Source organism: Osmerus mordax, chromosome 11, assembly GCF_038355195.1.
Source record: "Osmerus mordax isolate fOsmMor3 chromosome 11, fOsmMor3.pri, whole genome shotgun sequence".
Classification (NCBI taxonomy): domain Eukaryota; kingdom Metazoa; phylum Chordata; class Actinopteri; order Osmeriformes; family Osmeridae; genus Osmerus; species Osmerus mordax.
In genome coordinates this window covers 10,818,117-10,834,191 of record NC_090060.1, presented here as the reverse complement: position 1 = coordinate 10,834,191, position 16,075 = coordinate 10,818,117, and the positions used below count along the sequence as shown (strand labels likewise).

At 41.5% G+C, this 16,075-nt stretch overlaps 1 protein-coding gene across 1 annotated transcript; it reads left to right on the top strand.

Annotated features, from left to right (window-relative positions):
• The first annotated feature begins 1,937 nt into the window (after window positions 1-1,937).
• On the top strand, window positions 1,938-10,650 carry LOC136952320 (PHD finger protein 12-like). The gene is made up of 15 exons (XM_067247052.1): window positions 1,938-2,477; window positions 3,001-3,182; window positions 4,630-4,702; window positions 4,949-5,414; window positions 5,599-5,719; window positions 5,851-5,983; window positions 6,280-6,444; window positions 6,550-6,693; window positions 6,933-7,593; window positions 7,757-7,864; window positions 8,065-8,226; window positions 8,477-8,575; window positions 8,672-8,754; window positions 8,965-9,103; window positions 9,275-10,650. The coding sequence occupies exons 1-15, from the start codon at window positions 2,412-2,414 to the stop codon at window positions 9,646-9,648; spliced, it is 2,976 nt and encodes a 991-aa protein (XP_067103153.1). The 5' UTR covers window positions 1,938-2,411; the 3' UTR covers window positions 9,649-10,650.
• The last annotated feature ends 5,425 nt before the right edge of the window (window positions 10,651-16,075 follow it).

Below are 16,075 nucleotides of genomic sequence, written 5' to 3'. Positions count from 1 at the left end.
AGAATGTGCCTTAAATGTAAGGCACTAACTAAGCAATGCTTGCATCAGTTGCAGTCTGTTCTATAAATTTCAAACATGTTTTTTATTGTTTTTGTTTGCATAAGGATAATGGTGGAGGTGGAAGCCAGAATTGTGTTCAATTTACAACCTTACCACTTTTCTGTACATTACCAAACTGTGTTATTAGTGTTGTACATTTTTCCTACAGCTTAGCCACCATTGTGATCATCAAAGGGATTCTGCATATTGATGCAATATATTGGTTTGATACAACCAAGCTGAATCTATTAGGATATTGCATCACCATTCAAATTATCAGTCTTCTAACATTGCCACATGTGAATATTTATTATTGCAAGATGGTGTGATGACAATGATGATTCTGTAATCTATTTTTGATTCATTGTATATAGTGTGCTGATGAAGCCACGTCATGAACAAACACATCTTCAATAAAAATTATTATTCAAAAAATGGGAAATTGACAAATGCCTTGTTTCATTTGTTGAAGGAGATGTGTACACAAGAGGGGCGTAGCCCCCCCCCCCCCCCCCAAACTAGATTCTGATTGCTTACAATAAAAACTAAAGGGATTGTTGATACATGATATATAGGCTATGTATACGGTTATACATTATTGTGACCTTTTTCACGCCCTCTGCCTTTCTTGAAAGTTAAGCCAAATCGACCAGCAGGTGGCCATGTGGACACGAATGCATAGTTTGAAAAACATATGGAAATACTATTATGTGCATATATTGAGTCCTCGCAACTGGACATTATTGTATTTTACACGAATTTTCAGTACTGCATTAAAGCTGGCGTAGGCAAGTTTTGCAAGCTAGCTATTTTAGCTTATTTTCCAAACGATTCAAACCATAATATCCCACCCCCTCCCTTCAAAGCCGGTACCACAAAACACATGAACGAGCTGCCTGACTACAGAACTGCCGAGAGACTAGTCCACGAGTTACCCCATGTCACATTCGCTTGTAAGAACACACATCACTATCATAATGAATAAAAAGCTAACGTTAGTAGGCCTACTCATTACTTTCAAGATAGCATGTTAGTATTGGGAAATTATATCATAGAGTTTTAACTGTTAAATCTGGAACTGAATTTATTGCCTGCTTTTTCTCTGCTATTCCTGTGCCTCCAGCTTGGTTGTTTACAAAAGCTGACCTCTGCCAAGCCACTGAAGCCAGGTTGAAAACTACAGTAACGCGCATTGAGTGCAGGGGCAGAGTGCGCGCAGTAGACAGACAGGCAGTCAGTCCAATCATTAGTCTCGGTCTGAATGATTTGTCATGTTTATTACAGTCCTATGACGCCCACAGATGTCGGATGGTTTTCATATTGCCATCACAACCTTTTCGGTTGTGAAGTTCATTTTGGCAAATATGACAAAAAAGTGCTTCCCAACAGCATTGCCTACACCATCTTTAATCAGGCTGTGGCATTTATCTTTTAGAAAGAGTAAAATAAAACTGTTTGATATAGTAGCCTAGTTAGAATCGACGAATTATATGCTTAATTTGCGCAGAAAAATGCTTTCTTATTTTACATATTATTTGTTTCGATGAAGTTTACGAGCGAAAACTGCGAGGCTATGGTGATCGTTTTTGATTCTCCACTGCGCAGTGTTGATCCTTCCGACATCTTTCGCGCATGCCGAAACGACATTTCCTGTTGCGCCAACTCAGTGGAGGATGTTGCTAGCTTTCAATGTTGATGCTTAATGCACAGGATTTTTCACAACAATAATAGCAACATCTCTTGAGATACCTGCCTTATATACATATTAACAAATGCTTGTCAAAAACCGTGCACCGCAAGTGGCTCGCAGATTGTTTTAGTGTGCTTGATTTTGTGGATCCTTTTGTTCGACAATGAAATCTGACGGGTTTACAATTTTTCCAAGTCTCTATTCGAGCAGCTACTGCAGGAGCAGAAACAAGTACCATGGCTAGCTAACGATAACAAGTGGTTTTTCTGTCTAGCAAAAATCTGATTTCATGCTTTCGTGCAATTGACAACTGTTACGAGAAGAAACTAGACTGTTTGCATTGCTGAAGTAACGTGGATGTTTGTTGACGTTTGTTTTTGCTGGGCAGCGGTGCATCGTGAATACTGCTGGTTTGGCTGCTATCCTAATACTGCCATCTGAAGGAGCTGAGCTAGCTAGCCATATAGTCTGTGTGTAGTAGAAGCCGGGTGGCAGTTCGATGATCTTCAGCCCTCAACCTTTGACTGGTGTGATTTTACTCACAATAATAGCCAAGTTAGACAACGTCAACAAATTGGCGTAGTTGCTCATTGAAACAATCCCTGATACAGTGTCACGCACGGATATATTTGCATAGCAAGTTAGCTAGTTAACTGGCGAGAAGTCATCGACTGCTGGATGAATGTGGGACAAAATGGAGACCCCAACGATTGTGTACGACTTGGATACCTCTGGGGGTTTAATGGAGGTGAGGCTATGTAGCTCCTATAGGCCTGACTATACCGTCTAAAGTAACAAGCATGTCACCTCGTTTAATGTCAATGTCAACTACCTTCCTGCAAAGCAATTGTCCCAACCGTGAATGTTTCTTAGGCTAGCTATATTATTTAGTTCCAGCATGTACTGGGTGTAAAATTGTAACTCGCCCCGTTATGAGATGCAGTTACCATCACAGTAAACGTAAACATTTGCCAGGACTGGATAGTGCCACTTGGAACTGCAACGTACGATAAACCAGACTGACAAATGCCGGGCGGATGTCAGGGCCGTTTCAAGACAGAGTCAAATTGTCAAGCCAAATGTCAAATTGTAATAGCCTACAGTACACATGCCAAATGTTTTTAACAAACGGTAATGGATTCTAATGGTTTGACGAACCTATCTAAGTTAATGGTGATATGCAGTCATAGTACTTATTATATACCTAGAACTGGGGTAGTAATTGACAACTGATCAAGTATGTTGTTATAAAGGCAAGTTTGCTTTTCCAGCAAATCCAAACGCTGCTCTCGCCCCCTAAATCGATGGACGGACAGAACACTAGTCGGAAGTCCGAAAGAGAGACCAGAAAAAGCGGCAGGGCTACCAACCACAACACCTGTGATAGTTGCCGAGAGGGAGGGGACTTATTGTGCTGTGACCATTGTCCTGCTGCTTTCCATCCACAATGTTGGTGAGTATTTTATTGTTAACTGTAACTATGCTGTTGCAATAATCTTGCAGTAATTTGATTACCACTTTAGCAACAATGAGACGTTGGAGGGTCTTTTTCGCTGGAGATACTTGCTAAAGGCGAATTAATGTGCTCCCAGACAAGCTTCTTAGTGGTTCTGACAGTCAGCACCTGGTGGTTAAAATTTGCCGCGGAATGATTGCAACCAGTTCCTCCCCCGCCTCTCGCGGTCGGCAAGATTGAACGCAGGCATTCCGTCTCACTCGTACTAGGGAACGGGCAGCTAAAAATGGAGTCGGACGAAGCTTCTCCTCTCTCGTGTGCCTCTGTTTACAATATGGCGATCCCCTGAAAATGTTTTCTGTCAGCGCCATCTTGCCTAAATTGTATTTGCCAGCGTTTTCTCCGTTTTTCAGCATTTTGTTAAACGGTTTGCACCATGCTGTCTTAATTGCTGTGGTAAGATGCAAACAGTCGAATGGTCTACAATATATTAATTTAAAATCATTCAGATGACATAATCCAGTGCTGTGTTATATGGCAATGTCAGATTTAAGAGTAACAAAAACACATTGAATGTAGCCAAATTAATTTGACTGTAAGAAAAGGAGAAAATACATTCTGAAAGGAATCCTTCAATACATTGGGTCTCATATACAGTACGGTCATCTTGACAGATCTAGACAGACGAGGGATATGCTGTAAGGATTCCAAAATGTATTGTTACATGTACGGGGGCAAACAGTGACGGCAACAAAACAACCTGACTGTATGGCTAGCCTAAACTATACGTAACACAGTTCCTAAGCCGCCGAATACAAAAGGGCGCATGAAACATCAACTTGTATCCTAAATGCAGCCACTCCCCCTTGACCCCTGTCAAGCAAACCCTCCTAGTTCACCCAGCCTTGAACTAAGTAGTATCAATAGCAACTTTTCTTATATACTTATTAAATCCTCATAACGTTCCTCAGTATCCCTTACCTGTACTTGTAGCTAAACATCAGTGACTAGATTGCACATTGCCACTTTATTAATCTCTAATAGTGCATTATAGGACAACCTCAGACTAAAACATACCAGTTTATGAGTTAGTGGACTGTGGACATTGCAGTTGTACTAGACTGGTGAAAGCCAATTTGATGGTTACATAACTGTCCAACTTAACACTAAGCTGTGCAAGCCATCCATTGTGATTATTTATTGGTTTCACATGTGCTACCACCACACTTGTGACTTATGGAAGGGTGCAAATGTAGTGCTTCTTGTTTAGGTCTGGACCTTATGAATAATCCAATTGCCTTGTTCTCAATTCATTTCCTTGGACAAAAGAAAAACAGACATTTTGGGAGAACTTTTTTGAATATGACCAGAAGCCTTGGGCACTGGTGACAACAGAGCCATGTTTGATTTGAACGCTAATTATAGTTTATTCTTCTTCCCGTAGTAATCCACCATTAAGTGAAGAAAAGCTGCCCCCTGGTGACTGGATTTGTCATCGCTGTAATGTCAGAAGCAAGGTAAGCAGTCTTCAATATTAAGCTTCTTTATTCTTTTCTTTTTTACGTGCTACTCTTCAATTTCCTGTCTTAATGTTTTTTTGCTTTATTTGAAAATAACAACAGTCATTTTTGGTGTGTCCAAAAATCAATAACTAGTACTGTAAGTGCTGCAGTTAGTAACTTATTCACCTTTTTGTTTATACAAACACTACTTAAGGGGTGATGCTATTACTTATAGACCATGTCGCACTCTCTCACTTCCAGAAGCGGGATCAGAAGGCAGAACAGACCAATGGACTCTTAGAGAGGCCCAACTCCAAGCGTTCCTCTTCCCCAGCGCTAGAACTGAACCATGGACCCGGTCCACTGCATCTTGACGGGTTAACCAATGAAGCTGGCGCTGCAGGACCTGTACTGAGGATGGCAGCCGTGGCCCAGGTCCGCCTCCTAGAGCGCAGATGCAGTAGCCGGACCAACAGCCGACCTGGCACGCCCACCTCCAATGCCTCCTCCACACCTACTCCCTCGGAGGAGCAGAATGAGGTGGGGGAGGACATGGCAGAGACTGAAGAGGAGGCACACGGCTCTGAACCAGAGGGCTTAACCCCCTCAACACCCACTCCACGCCTCCTTAAGAGGCCCTTTCAACTGCTGATTGCTGCAGCCATGGAGAGAAACCCCACACAATTCCAGCTGCCAAACGAGTTCACCTGCTCCAGTGCACTACCAGGTTAGTTAGTCCATCAGTGCCTTACTTCAAAACAAGGACATAGGGGTTTTAGTTAGGCTAGATCCCCAACTCCAGTTTTATTGGTTGCAACTATGAGTTTGAGACAGTTGGCAAAAGTGTGTCAGTATAGCCCTGCTTAGAAACACATGTCTGTAGTTAAATAATCTATACTGTGTGTCTTTAGGCAGTAGCAAAAGGAGGAAGAGAGAGGAGTTGATTGAAAAGGTTTTCAAGAAGCCCCAGCCTGAATCAGACCCCAATGGGCCGATCCCCCTGCCCGTAAAAGTATGCTTCAACTGCACCAGGTAAATAAGTGTTATCATTAGGGGGGGGGGGGTCGTTGTTTATGTTTCTGCGTCTACATGGGTATGAAGTATGAAGAAGTATGTCTCTTGCTCTGTTTGACCCGAACTCTGCATCCCTCTTCTTCTAATAGGAGCTGCAGAATGGCCCCTCTGATCCAGTGTGACTACTGCCCCCTCCTCTTCCACATGGAGTGTCTCGACCCACCACTCTCTGCAATGCCAGCAGGGAGTTGGATGTGTCCCAACCACATGGAGCATTTGGTGGTAAGAGCCGGGCATTTTACATCACTCAGCCGGGTTTCCAAGCGGTTCCCAGGCAAATCAGTGTGTGTTTAGTGAAGGTTACATTTGACATGCATAGCATGTTATTTTCCTGTCTTATCATCTTTGGGATAAACAGCACTTGGGTGTGAATGGGAGTGGGTAGTAGGAGCGTTTGATTGACGATATAACAAATTACTTTATTTGCACACAAAAAATGTGAACGTCAGTGGATCTCCATTCCCAGCCTCTGATTTGGGTTGACCCAAACCCAACAAACATGCTTTCTTGTTCACCAGCTGAACCAGAGGAACCCAAACCTCACCAACCGCTGCCAGCTCTTCGACCAGTTTCAGGACCGGATGTCCCAGCATGCTGTTAAGGTGGACTTCCTGCGAAGGGTCCATAGACAAAACCCGCCCAACCACCTTGGCAACCACCAGCACAGGAAAAAGACAATCAAGGTTCATACAGAATAATAAACTAATCTGCATTAAATCCTAGATCAACAAAGAGTTATCTATAATGATAACATTCTCCCTATTTATTTGTAATGTCTGCCCACCTAGGTACCAGATGGCATTAAATCCCAATACAACAGCCCTCCTGTGTTGGCCCCCAGAGGTGTCCGTAATGGGGAGCTGGTATGCAATGGAAATCCTAAACAAGACAACCCTACACAACATTTCACCAGCGAGGTTGAGCAACAGGAGGTAGGTACCCCTGCTTATAGCACCTACAGTATATCTCATTATTTATTGATCTTATCTATGATTCAACACAATTTGAATATATTGTTAAAATGTCTGCCAATGATCTCTTGTTTTAACACGGCACACTTGTGGCAAATAGACACCCATAGCGCAAATAGTCTCTGTAGAGGGATATTCTCTAGACTATATTGGACATAATTTGTACATGATTTATCAAAACATCCTTTTGCCTTGTTTAGTGGCTACAAGACGTCATTGCTCTCCAATGCAGCATCATGCGACATCTATCATCCGAGCAGAAGTTGTCGTTGTCAGACTGGGAACATACAGAGAAAGCTGACCTGAAACCCTGCTTAGGGACAGGGGAGCAGAGCTCGCTGCCTCCCCCAGCAAGAACAGCTTGTTTCAAACCATGCAGTACCCTTGGCCACCCCCAGGGTGCTTCTGAACTGAATAGCCCCATGGAGGAAGGACATTGTCAAAATTATTACAGGAAACCGAATGGCCCCCTTGCCGAACAGTCACTTGCTAAAGGCTGCAGGTCTGTAACGGGTGATTCTGTTGCTGATTCGAGTAGCCAGGCTGAGCTCCATAACAGACTGAAACCTTCGCAAACCCCACCTTCATCAACTCATAGCCCTTCCCAAGGCCTCTCCAACCACATAGGAGACGTGGCTGTTAAAATGGAGAGTACCAACCGCTTAGAGTCATGTGCTTTGAGAGACTGGACCCCTTCCCTCACAATACGCCCAGACATTGGGCAAAACGACCAAACTCAGATCCGAGGCCTAGGTCAAATAATACATGTTGAGAGGCCCTCTTTTGATGGCGCCCCTATCTTCACCCCACCCAGAGCTGTCAGTGACGCATCCAAGCTAGTCACATTCTCACCTTCCCCCGGTAAGAAACGCAGACATCTTCCTTCCTTAATGAATGGGATCTTTTAGTATTGGTCACCGAAATACGAACAATACTTGTATTTTGAATAAATGGATTAATTTAATTAAATGGTTTCAGCCAATTGAATACATCATTTTAGTGACTTTCTACAATCTGTGCACAGGTTCCACCCCAGGCATAAAGACCAGCCCCGAGGTGGTTGTCTCTCCGCCCCCCAGCTCTCTCCTTCCCTCCATTACCGACCTCTCTGGACGCATGATGACCGCAATAGGTGGGGATGAATGTACAGCTTGAGAATCCTGTAGTGTTTCGTATACACACTCCCATAATTTTTGAGCCTCTAAACAAATGCACAAAAAGTATATTGTCCCAAAAGACACATCAACACACAAAACCGTGTGGATGATTTGGAAGACTTGCTTTAGGCTTCAACGAATTTACATCAGTTAATTTTTTGTTTTTTCCCCCCAGAATTTGAGATGGGCAAGCTAGATGAGGAGTTGGTCAAACTTTTAGCCTTGCAGAGAATACAGCAGCTATTTCCCCCCAAAGCACCACCCACCCTTCCAAGCAGCTTGGCAGCCCCTGCACCCACCACCGTCGCACTCAAACCTCAGACGCCACCCGAAGAACGTAAGGCTGTCTTCTTTAACCTGCACTTCCTCTTCTGGTTCTTAATGCAAATTGGTATCATTTGTAGCATGTCAGAATCTTACTTTTGAAATGAAAGCCCAAAAGTCATTTTGAAAAAATGTGTCCGATATAGGTATACTGCAATTGTAAATCTAAAATAATTGAAAACAAATCCGATCTAAAAGTGAGACCTCAATCTAATGTGTGTGGATGTGCATAGGTTGAGATGTGTGTTCTGTTCCTCTCACAGCCCAGAAGAAGGAAGTGCAGGCCAGAGCTATGTTCTACCCCCTGATGGGAAAGGGAGGAGCCGTCAGCATGTGTTACAGGGCTCTGTACATCGGCTCTGGTGAGGAGATGTCAAATTGGCATTTGGGGGGGGAGTCACAGCATCAGATTTCCCTGAGGTCTTGAGTCTAACTGAACTGACTTCAACCTTCTGCAGGTGCTGACATGGATGTGTGCCTTACAAACTATGGACAATGCAATTATGTGTCGGGGAAACACGCATGTATCTTCTATGATGAGGTACAGTGATGAATTTGTGTTTTTTCTCATCGCACCATTATCATCAGTACATGATGCAAACAAATATTTTAGACACATTGATTGCAAAGTATATCCAATGTGTCTGATATTTACTATTTGGCTTTTTGCCGTTGTTATCAACGATCATAGTGTTGAATTCTTCCTGTGTTTTTGTGTCTTCTGTGTAAATCGCTCGGTTTGTTTGTCCAGAATACGAAGCATTACGAGTTGCTCAACTACAGCGAGCACGGGACTACAGTGGACAACGTCCTCTACTCCTGTGACTTTTCTGAGAAGCCTCCGCCATCTCCGGCCAGCAGTCCAGTGGCAAAAGTGCAAGGCGTTGTTCGTGAGTACTGCTTAAATGCACTCGGTCACATATTGTCGGCACCCATGCACTAATTTCTTTTTGCTATCTCACCAAATTACAATACGTTGTGTACACACACATTGTATCAGCAGAAGGACCTTGCTTGTAGAGCGCGGTATGATGCTTTCCTCTCCCTTGTTGTCTTTGCAGGCCGCTGTAAGGTTAAGGAGCAGGAGGAGAGGTCTGGTGCCCTTGTAGGGCTGATGCCAGCAGGGGGAGTGATGAGCAGCCAGCCCCAGGGAGGATCCAGGCTCTCCTGCAACTGCAAGGCCAGTAGCTCGAGCCTAATCGGGGGCAGTGGAGCGGGTTGGGAGGGCACGGCTCTGCTCCACCACGGCAGCTACATTAAACTGGGCTGCTTGCAGTTTGTCTTCAGTATCGCTGAGTTAGCCAGCAAGCTGCCAAAAGAGGAGACTGTCAACAAAGCCACTGGTACAGACAGTACCACGCCTGACCAAGAGGGGGCAGACAAAACGACTCTCTCACACAAAGTGCCCGTACAGAGCGCCAATCCCATTCCGTAGCCCCCCCCCATTCCCCCCTTTTATCTCTTTTCAGTCAAAACAAAGGGAATTTTAAAGAGACGTTTGCTTAACAGGGAATGGAAAAACCCCTTTGACTCTATTTAAACTCTTTATATGTTTGCATGAAACTGAAGTATTATTGAAATCTCATGAACAGACAGAAAACATTTATTCACATTGCACCGTGACCACCGGACTGAATTTATCCGTACTCTATATCTTTTGCCAGGGCAATTATATTTTCTATAACATTTTCTTAGTTCTTAAACCAGCTAATTTATCCCAGGCCTTTTTTATTTTTTAGATCATGTTATTGTAGTACAGTGAAATGTGTTCATACATACATAGCTACCTGTTGGTTCATAAGTATACACTCATACTTGTTCATATGCCTCTTTATGTACAGTAAAAAAAAGTCTGAGACCACATTGAACATTTTAATGGGGGAATTGAGTACTGAGAAAGCCAAGAATTTAGTTATATCAAAATGAGCTCTTTGTAACATTGTGAGATTGTGCTGGGATAACTTGAGTGATCAGGTATTGAACAAACTTGTGAAGACCATGCATACTGTCATTAAAGCAAAAAGAGGGGGAACATGCCAAAAACTGAGATATTCTGAAATTCCTGTATATTTGTCAGAGATTCAACTTTTCACTGACATTTAGTCCATATTATTTGTAATAAAAACATTTGTCTTACTTTCAAATGCAAAATAGAAGTATCTTGACTAGTGGTCTCAGACTAACCCAGACTGTCTGTCTATACATAATTGTGAACTTAAGTGCTTTTATGTTGGACAAAGATATGCCTGGGCATACACACACCATTGTGTTTTTAGTGTACAACTATTTAAAGACTCTGTGATACCTGCTAGTATGACTTATAAGTTGTAATGCTTGTTTAAAGTCTTGTCCTCAATGCTGTAGTCATTTTGTATATAGACCTGGCATTTTAGCACTCATTTCAAATGTCTTTTTGTACCTATAATCCTGTATATATGCGTTCTATATTGTGTTTTGTCTGTTAAATGTAAATACAGAAAGATTTTTTTAAGAACATTTTAAAACTGCTATAAATTCTGTTTTATTTGAATGACTGTAAAAGTCATATGCCACCATGCAACAATATACATTTGAGTAACATTTGTTAAATACTCCAAAAATGAAAACTTTTAATATTCACCATGCAGTATTACTACTCAGTTGATTAATTCATTAATGGGTTATACTTTTCAGAATACGAGTATTTGGCTCTTAAAACAAAAACAAAAAACAACAAAAAAAATAATGATACAGACCTTTGATGTTGATGTAATTTCACTGAGTGCAGGTAAGTAACACAATGATTTAAGAAATTACAAGTTCTTTATCACTGACTAAATAGAAATGTTCTTGGTGGTTGAAAGTAGCAATTGACTATTGAAAGTGTCGATCAAATATGTCATTATGCACAGTAATTAGACATTCCACAAGACAGTAGGTAAAGGTGTAACTAATGCACTGTAATATCAGACAAATACAAAGGAATCATAGATACCTAATATCTTTAATATAATTTCTTCACACTTGTCAGTAGCTTATGTGCCATGGAGTGTAAGAATTCAATTTCTTTCAATTCAAATTTTCTACAGCAGTAAAGGGCATCGCCCTCATCATCTCCGCAGTGCAAGGGTCTATGGTGAGCACAGAGTTGCATTCTGGGAGGGCCCTGATTAACGTTTGGATGGAATGGTGGACAGGAGAGGCTGGAGTGTTCCTTGTCTCTGGAGAGCAGGAGTTCCTGAGGCTCTTGATCTGATTCCTGATGCTGTGACAACTGTAAATTTGAAGTGTCCTGACCGGTGCCTTGTGGGATCTGGAACCCTTTTTCTTTTCTGAGCTCTGAACTGAGCTCCTGCTGCTTCTCCGCGTGAGGGCAGGATCCCTGGTCTGGGGTGGCCCGTGAATTGCTGTGCAGGAGTGTCGTCAATGTGGAGATTCGGTCGATGGCACGCCTTAGGGTGGCAATTTTTGATAGCCTCTTACCTTTGAGGTCGTGCTTAAGAATCCTCCGCAGAGCGGTAAAGGCCTGGTTGTATTCTAGAATCCGCTTGCGCTCGCGTACGTTTGCAGCCACGCGGTGTGCCTTCGAGCGGACCAGGCGTCCGCAGCTCTTTACAACTGCAGCATGGTTTCGGCAGCTGGCGGTGACACCAACCTCCTCTAGGGAAGCTTGCCCGAAACCAGAGTCACTACCACTTCCACTGGTGCTGTCTTCCTCAAGTTCCACTCGACTATCCTCTACCTCCTCCTCAGAAAACTCTGACTCCGTGATACTGGCCAGACTGCTCATATTTCATACCCCCCAACTCCCTTAAATACTTTTTTTAAGGATAAGACCAGTTCAGATTCTAGCTGGGACTGACTCCACAGACCTTCAGAAGCTGAGCTGGTATGTTCCTGTGCTGAGCTAGAAGACCCAAGCTCCTCCTTTTGAATGGTTGTACTCAGGAGCTGGTTGTGACATGTAGTCACCCAGCATCCCTGTCTTTACAACAACTTATCTCAACCTCACTTAGTCACTCTGAGGGAGGAAAGGACATTTTAAAGGCATTTTATGCCATGTGATTGGCTGGCCTCAAAGAAATGGTGGATTGTGGTTTTATGAGTGCCTTCGAGGCAGATGGGACCAGTGTGTCTTCTCAGAAACCTCCCCCTCCAGTCATGCAGGGATCATTGCTGTTATTGTGTCTTAATCGGAACTTTTCAAACGTTCAATGTCACAATAGGATGTGGGTTTGTGATGATGAGGTGTGACATGTACTTGTAAATGTGGTATCAAGACGTTATAATGGTTTTGGGGGAATTTATTTTCTGTAGAACATCTAGGCTGTCTGATTCATTATTCTTTATTGATGGGTGCGACAGAAACTAATCGGCATCTTTCTTATGTTAACACACACAACAGATTATCTTAGTGGCACAATTAACTGGGTTCTATTAACCTTCCTACTCTGCTATTATCTAGCTCTAATAATGGTAGGGAGTGTAATTTCAGTGTCTCCAATGAATAGGTACTATAAATCAGGTCTGAGTGGCCTGCAGGACATGAACACACAATGGACAGAACTTCAAAGCTGGGGAAAAAGAACACAAATATTTTACAACTATCACCTGTGACCGCTGTTGATTCAAGTCCTTTGTTTGAGCCTTGTTCTGTACTCCAACCCCCCCCCCTCCCCCCTTTCCATTTATACATATGTTTTTCACATATTGCAATGTAGAGGGCTTGGTTTTACATTTAGGAAAGTGTACCTTATGAGGCATCAGCTCTGGCATTAGATTGAAATGTCTCATATTTGTCATGGTGAGGTGTTGTTTTAAGGCATCTCTGAGTAATACAGTAGGCTATATACTGTACTGTATATTCGCTCAAAAGAGAAGTGACCTTCTGAGAAAGGTGGCTTTCAAAGTATTTCTCCACAAAATTTACGATGCTTCTTTACAATCTCAGGGGTCCTGTACCTTGTTGAAGGTAGACTGCGGGGGAGACACTGTGATGTTTATATTAGCCCCAAGGCAGTCATTATAAGATGCCTATTGACAGGTCATTAAAAGCATTGTTTCCTTCCTGCCTGGTTGTTTACAGCAAGCTGACCAAAGCTACAATAAGTAGCCTAATAGTTACCTGTATTTTCTATCCCCCTAACACATTTTCTACATTGTCTGTTAATTCTTAACCCTTGTGCTGCCTTCGGGTCACATGACCCAAAGGTTTACAACGAACCATCATTATGTTTACCCAATTTTACCCAATACAAAAACAAATATAAAGCATTTTCTTTTAACCTTCACCATGTGGGGGGTCTGAGACGGCCTGACGGTTAAAAGAAAATGCTTCACTTTGTTTTTGTATGCGGTAAAGTTGTCGCAATACGACGATGGGTCACAATGACTGATGGGTCAGAATGACCCGAAGATAACACATGGGTTACAGAAATTGAATCTGTTCTTTACTGCTATGATGGCACAAAAAGCCTTGTTTTACTGTGGTCATACTGTTCAAATTGGAACAAAATCCACTCTAATATTTCACTCTATCAGCACAAGCACATCCTGTGTCAGTAATTAACAGCATAGTCAGCATAGCAACATTATTCATTTATACCAGAAGGATCTTGGGCCTTTAAGTCTTTTTTTACAGACTACTAGGATAATGTGGCCTATCGCACGAGTTGATGAAAAATCCCACCCGGAAGTTAGACAGATTGATGAGACAACAATGATGAAACAACCTTGACAACATAGTATTGTAACATCCCATACCAGTGTTATTGAAAGGTAACATGACACTAGCAATTATCAGTCATCACAAATAAATCAAGGACTCTATTGGCACAACCCATTTTTCAAAAAATAACTTAACCTTCACGCTTAATTGAGATATTGTAAGTAAATGCCATCCTCCCTAACAAGCAGCTGCAGGCTGACTGCTATTAAAGTTATTTTCTCTGCAAACATTTATACCGCAGTGTTGAATATTAGTAAGGATCAGGAGTCCAGTTTAATTTGCCTTTAATTGGCAGCACTACAGGTTTACAGGAAATACATTTTAAGGTGTCCCAAAGCATTTGTTGTTGATCTGTGATAATTTAACCTACACATGGAGAACCTACCAACAAGAGAAGACAATCCTTAACCTTAACAATCACACCAGCAACATCCAACTGAAACAGCCTTTGAAGGAGAGTGCTAAAAAGTATCTTATAAGCACACATAAAGTAAGATACTCTAAAGGGTCAAACTTACTCAATATTCTTTCCAAATCTGACTTTTGAATATGAACTTTACTTCCTGATCCTAAAATACTGTATTTTGTGTAACTTGTTATTAAATGCATGTTCTCTACCTGGTAAGGTAAGATGTCAAAGTAGTAACATAAATATTCAAAACAAGTCAAGACAATGCAGTATTGACTGACCTCCAGCAGTGGTCCATAAAAAGAGCTAAGAGCTTCCAATTAACCACATGAAACATCATGCCCCCTCATTATGGATAAATCTGGTGACCCTACATTAGTAAGTAGCAAGTAATAGCAGTACATTGAATACACCAGATGCAAGACACAAGTTTTGCACAGATATTTTCATCCAGTAAAAATCATATTCTATAACTATTGTACACATTTTTGATACATTTGTAATATACTATTACCCTAATTTACTGGCTCTAAATATCCCACAAAAGTTTACATACCACTGACACGAGTTTGATTGGTTCATGTTGTATACTGTACATATAATTAAACATTATAGAATCTAAATTTAAATATTACATTTCATTATATAATTGCAATAATGGTTTGTTTTATCTGGGACTAGAAATAAGGACTGCTTTTGATGTTTTGGGTTGTGGAACATGGTATGCCCTTGTCAATATACAAAGTGGCTCTGGGTGATTTGTTAGTCAAATAAGCTTGTGATATTATTATGGAAAACTATTCATAGCCATAATCTGCATATTTTATGTTAATCCTTTGAAGTAGAATGTATCTCTCTGTACCACTTCCTTTCACAGGTGTCCCTTTAAATAATTTTCTATTTGCAGCCATTAGATATTTTTTCCCATGTTGGTTTCTGAAGCAACTTCCTCATAAAAGTTTTTATTCCAAACATGTAACTTGCTCTACATGTTAACAGTACCTTAGATAATAATGTTTTTCTCACTTTTGCATCCATAATAGAAATGAACATGGCCACTGGTTTTGCATGGCCTCAATATTTTTGCACATCAAAAGAATTGCAAGGCATCCCACCATAAAACATTCAGTGGCCGGTGAGGCTACAGTATCATGCTGTTCTCCACTCATATGAGGATTGAGCAGTGAAATGCATTACTGATTAATTAATACTTGTCTCTGTGCTTATAGCCAGAACGTGCTGTTCCCCACTGAGAATCGGTTAAGAGTAAATATAGAGGCAACATAACGATCAACTATTCATTCACTTGTTATGGAAGTTCACTTAGTGTGTGCTGCCATGATTGATTTGAGCATAAACACATCACAGGGGAGCTTGTTATTTTCCAGTGTAATAAATATTGCCATCATTTTGACCAGTCTTGCCTGTGAAGACTGCTGGGAAGACAACTACTAAAAACAGACTTCTGGTCCTCCAAAAATAGATCTGTCACTTAAAGATGGAGAGGACAAGAAAAAAGTGAATTTCTCTTTCTCATTTTCTCTGTCTCTCTCATGCACTCTCATATTTCTCACTCTCTCTTAGATTTATAGAGACAGATAGATAGTTTAATTTCATATTAATCTCATATATGGAAAGAAGAATGTAATATTCTGTTTTGAGTCATTGTAATTGCATGGACCCAGTGTTTTGTTTTCTGGTTTATATATTTCTGAAACATGTATATATGATTTTACACTCAGTGTC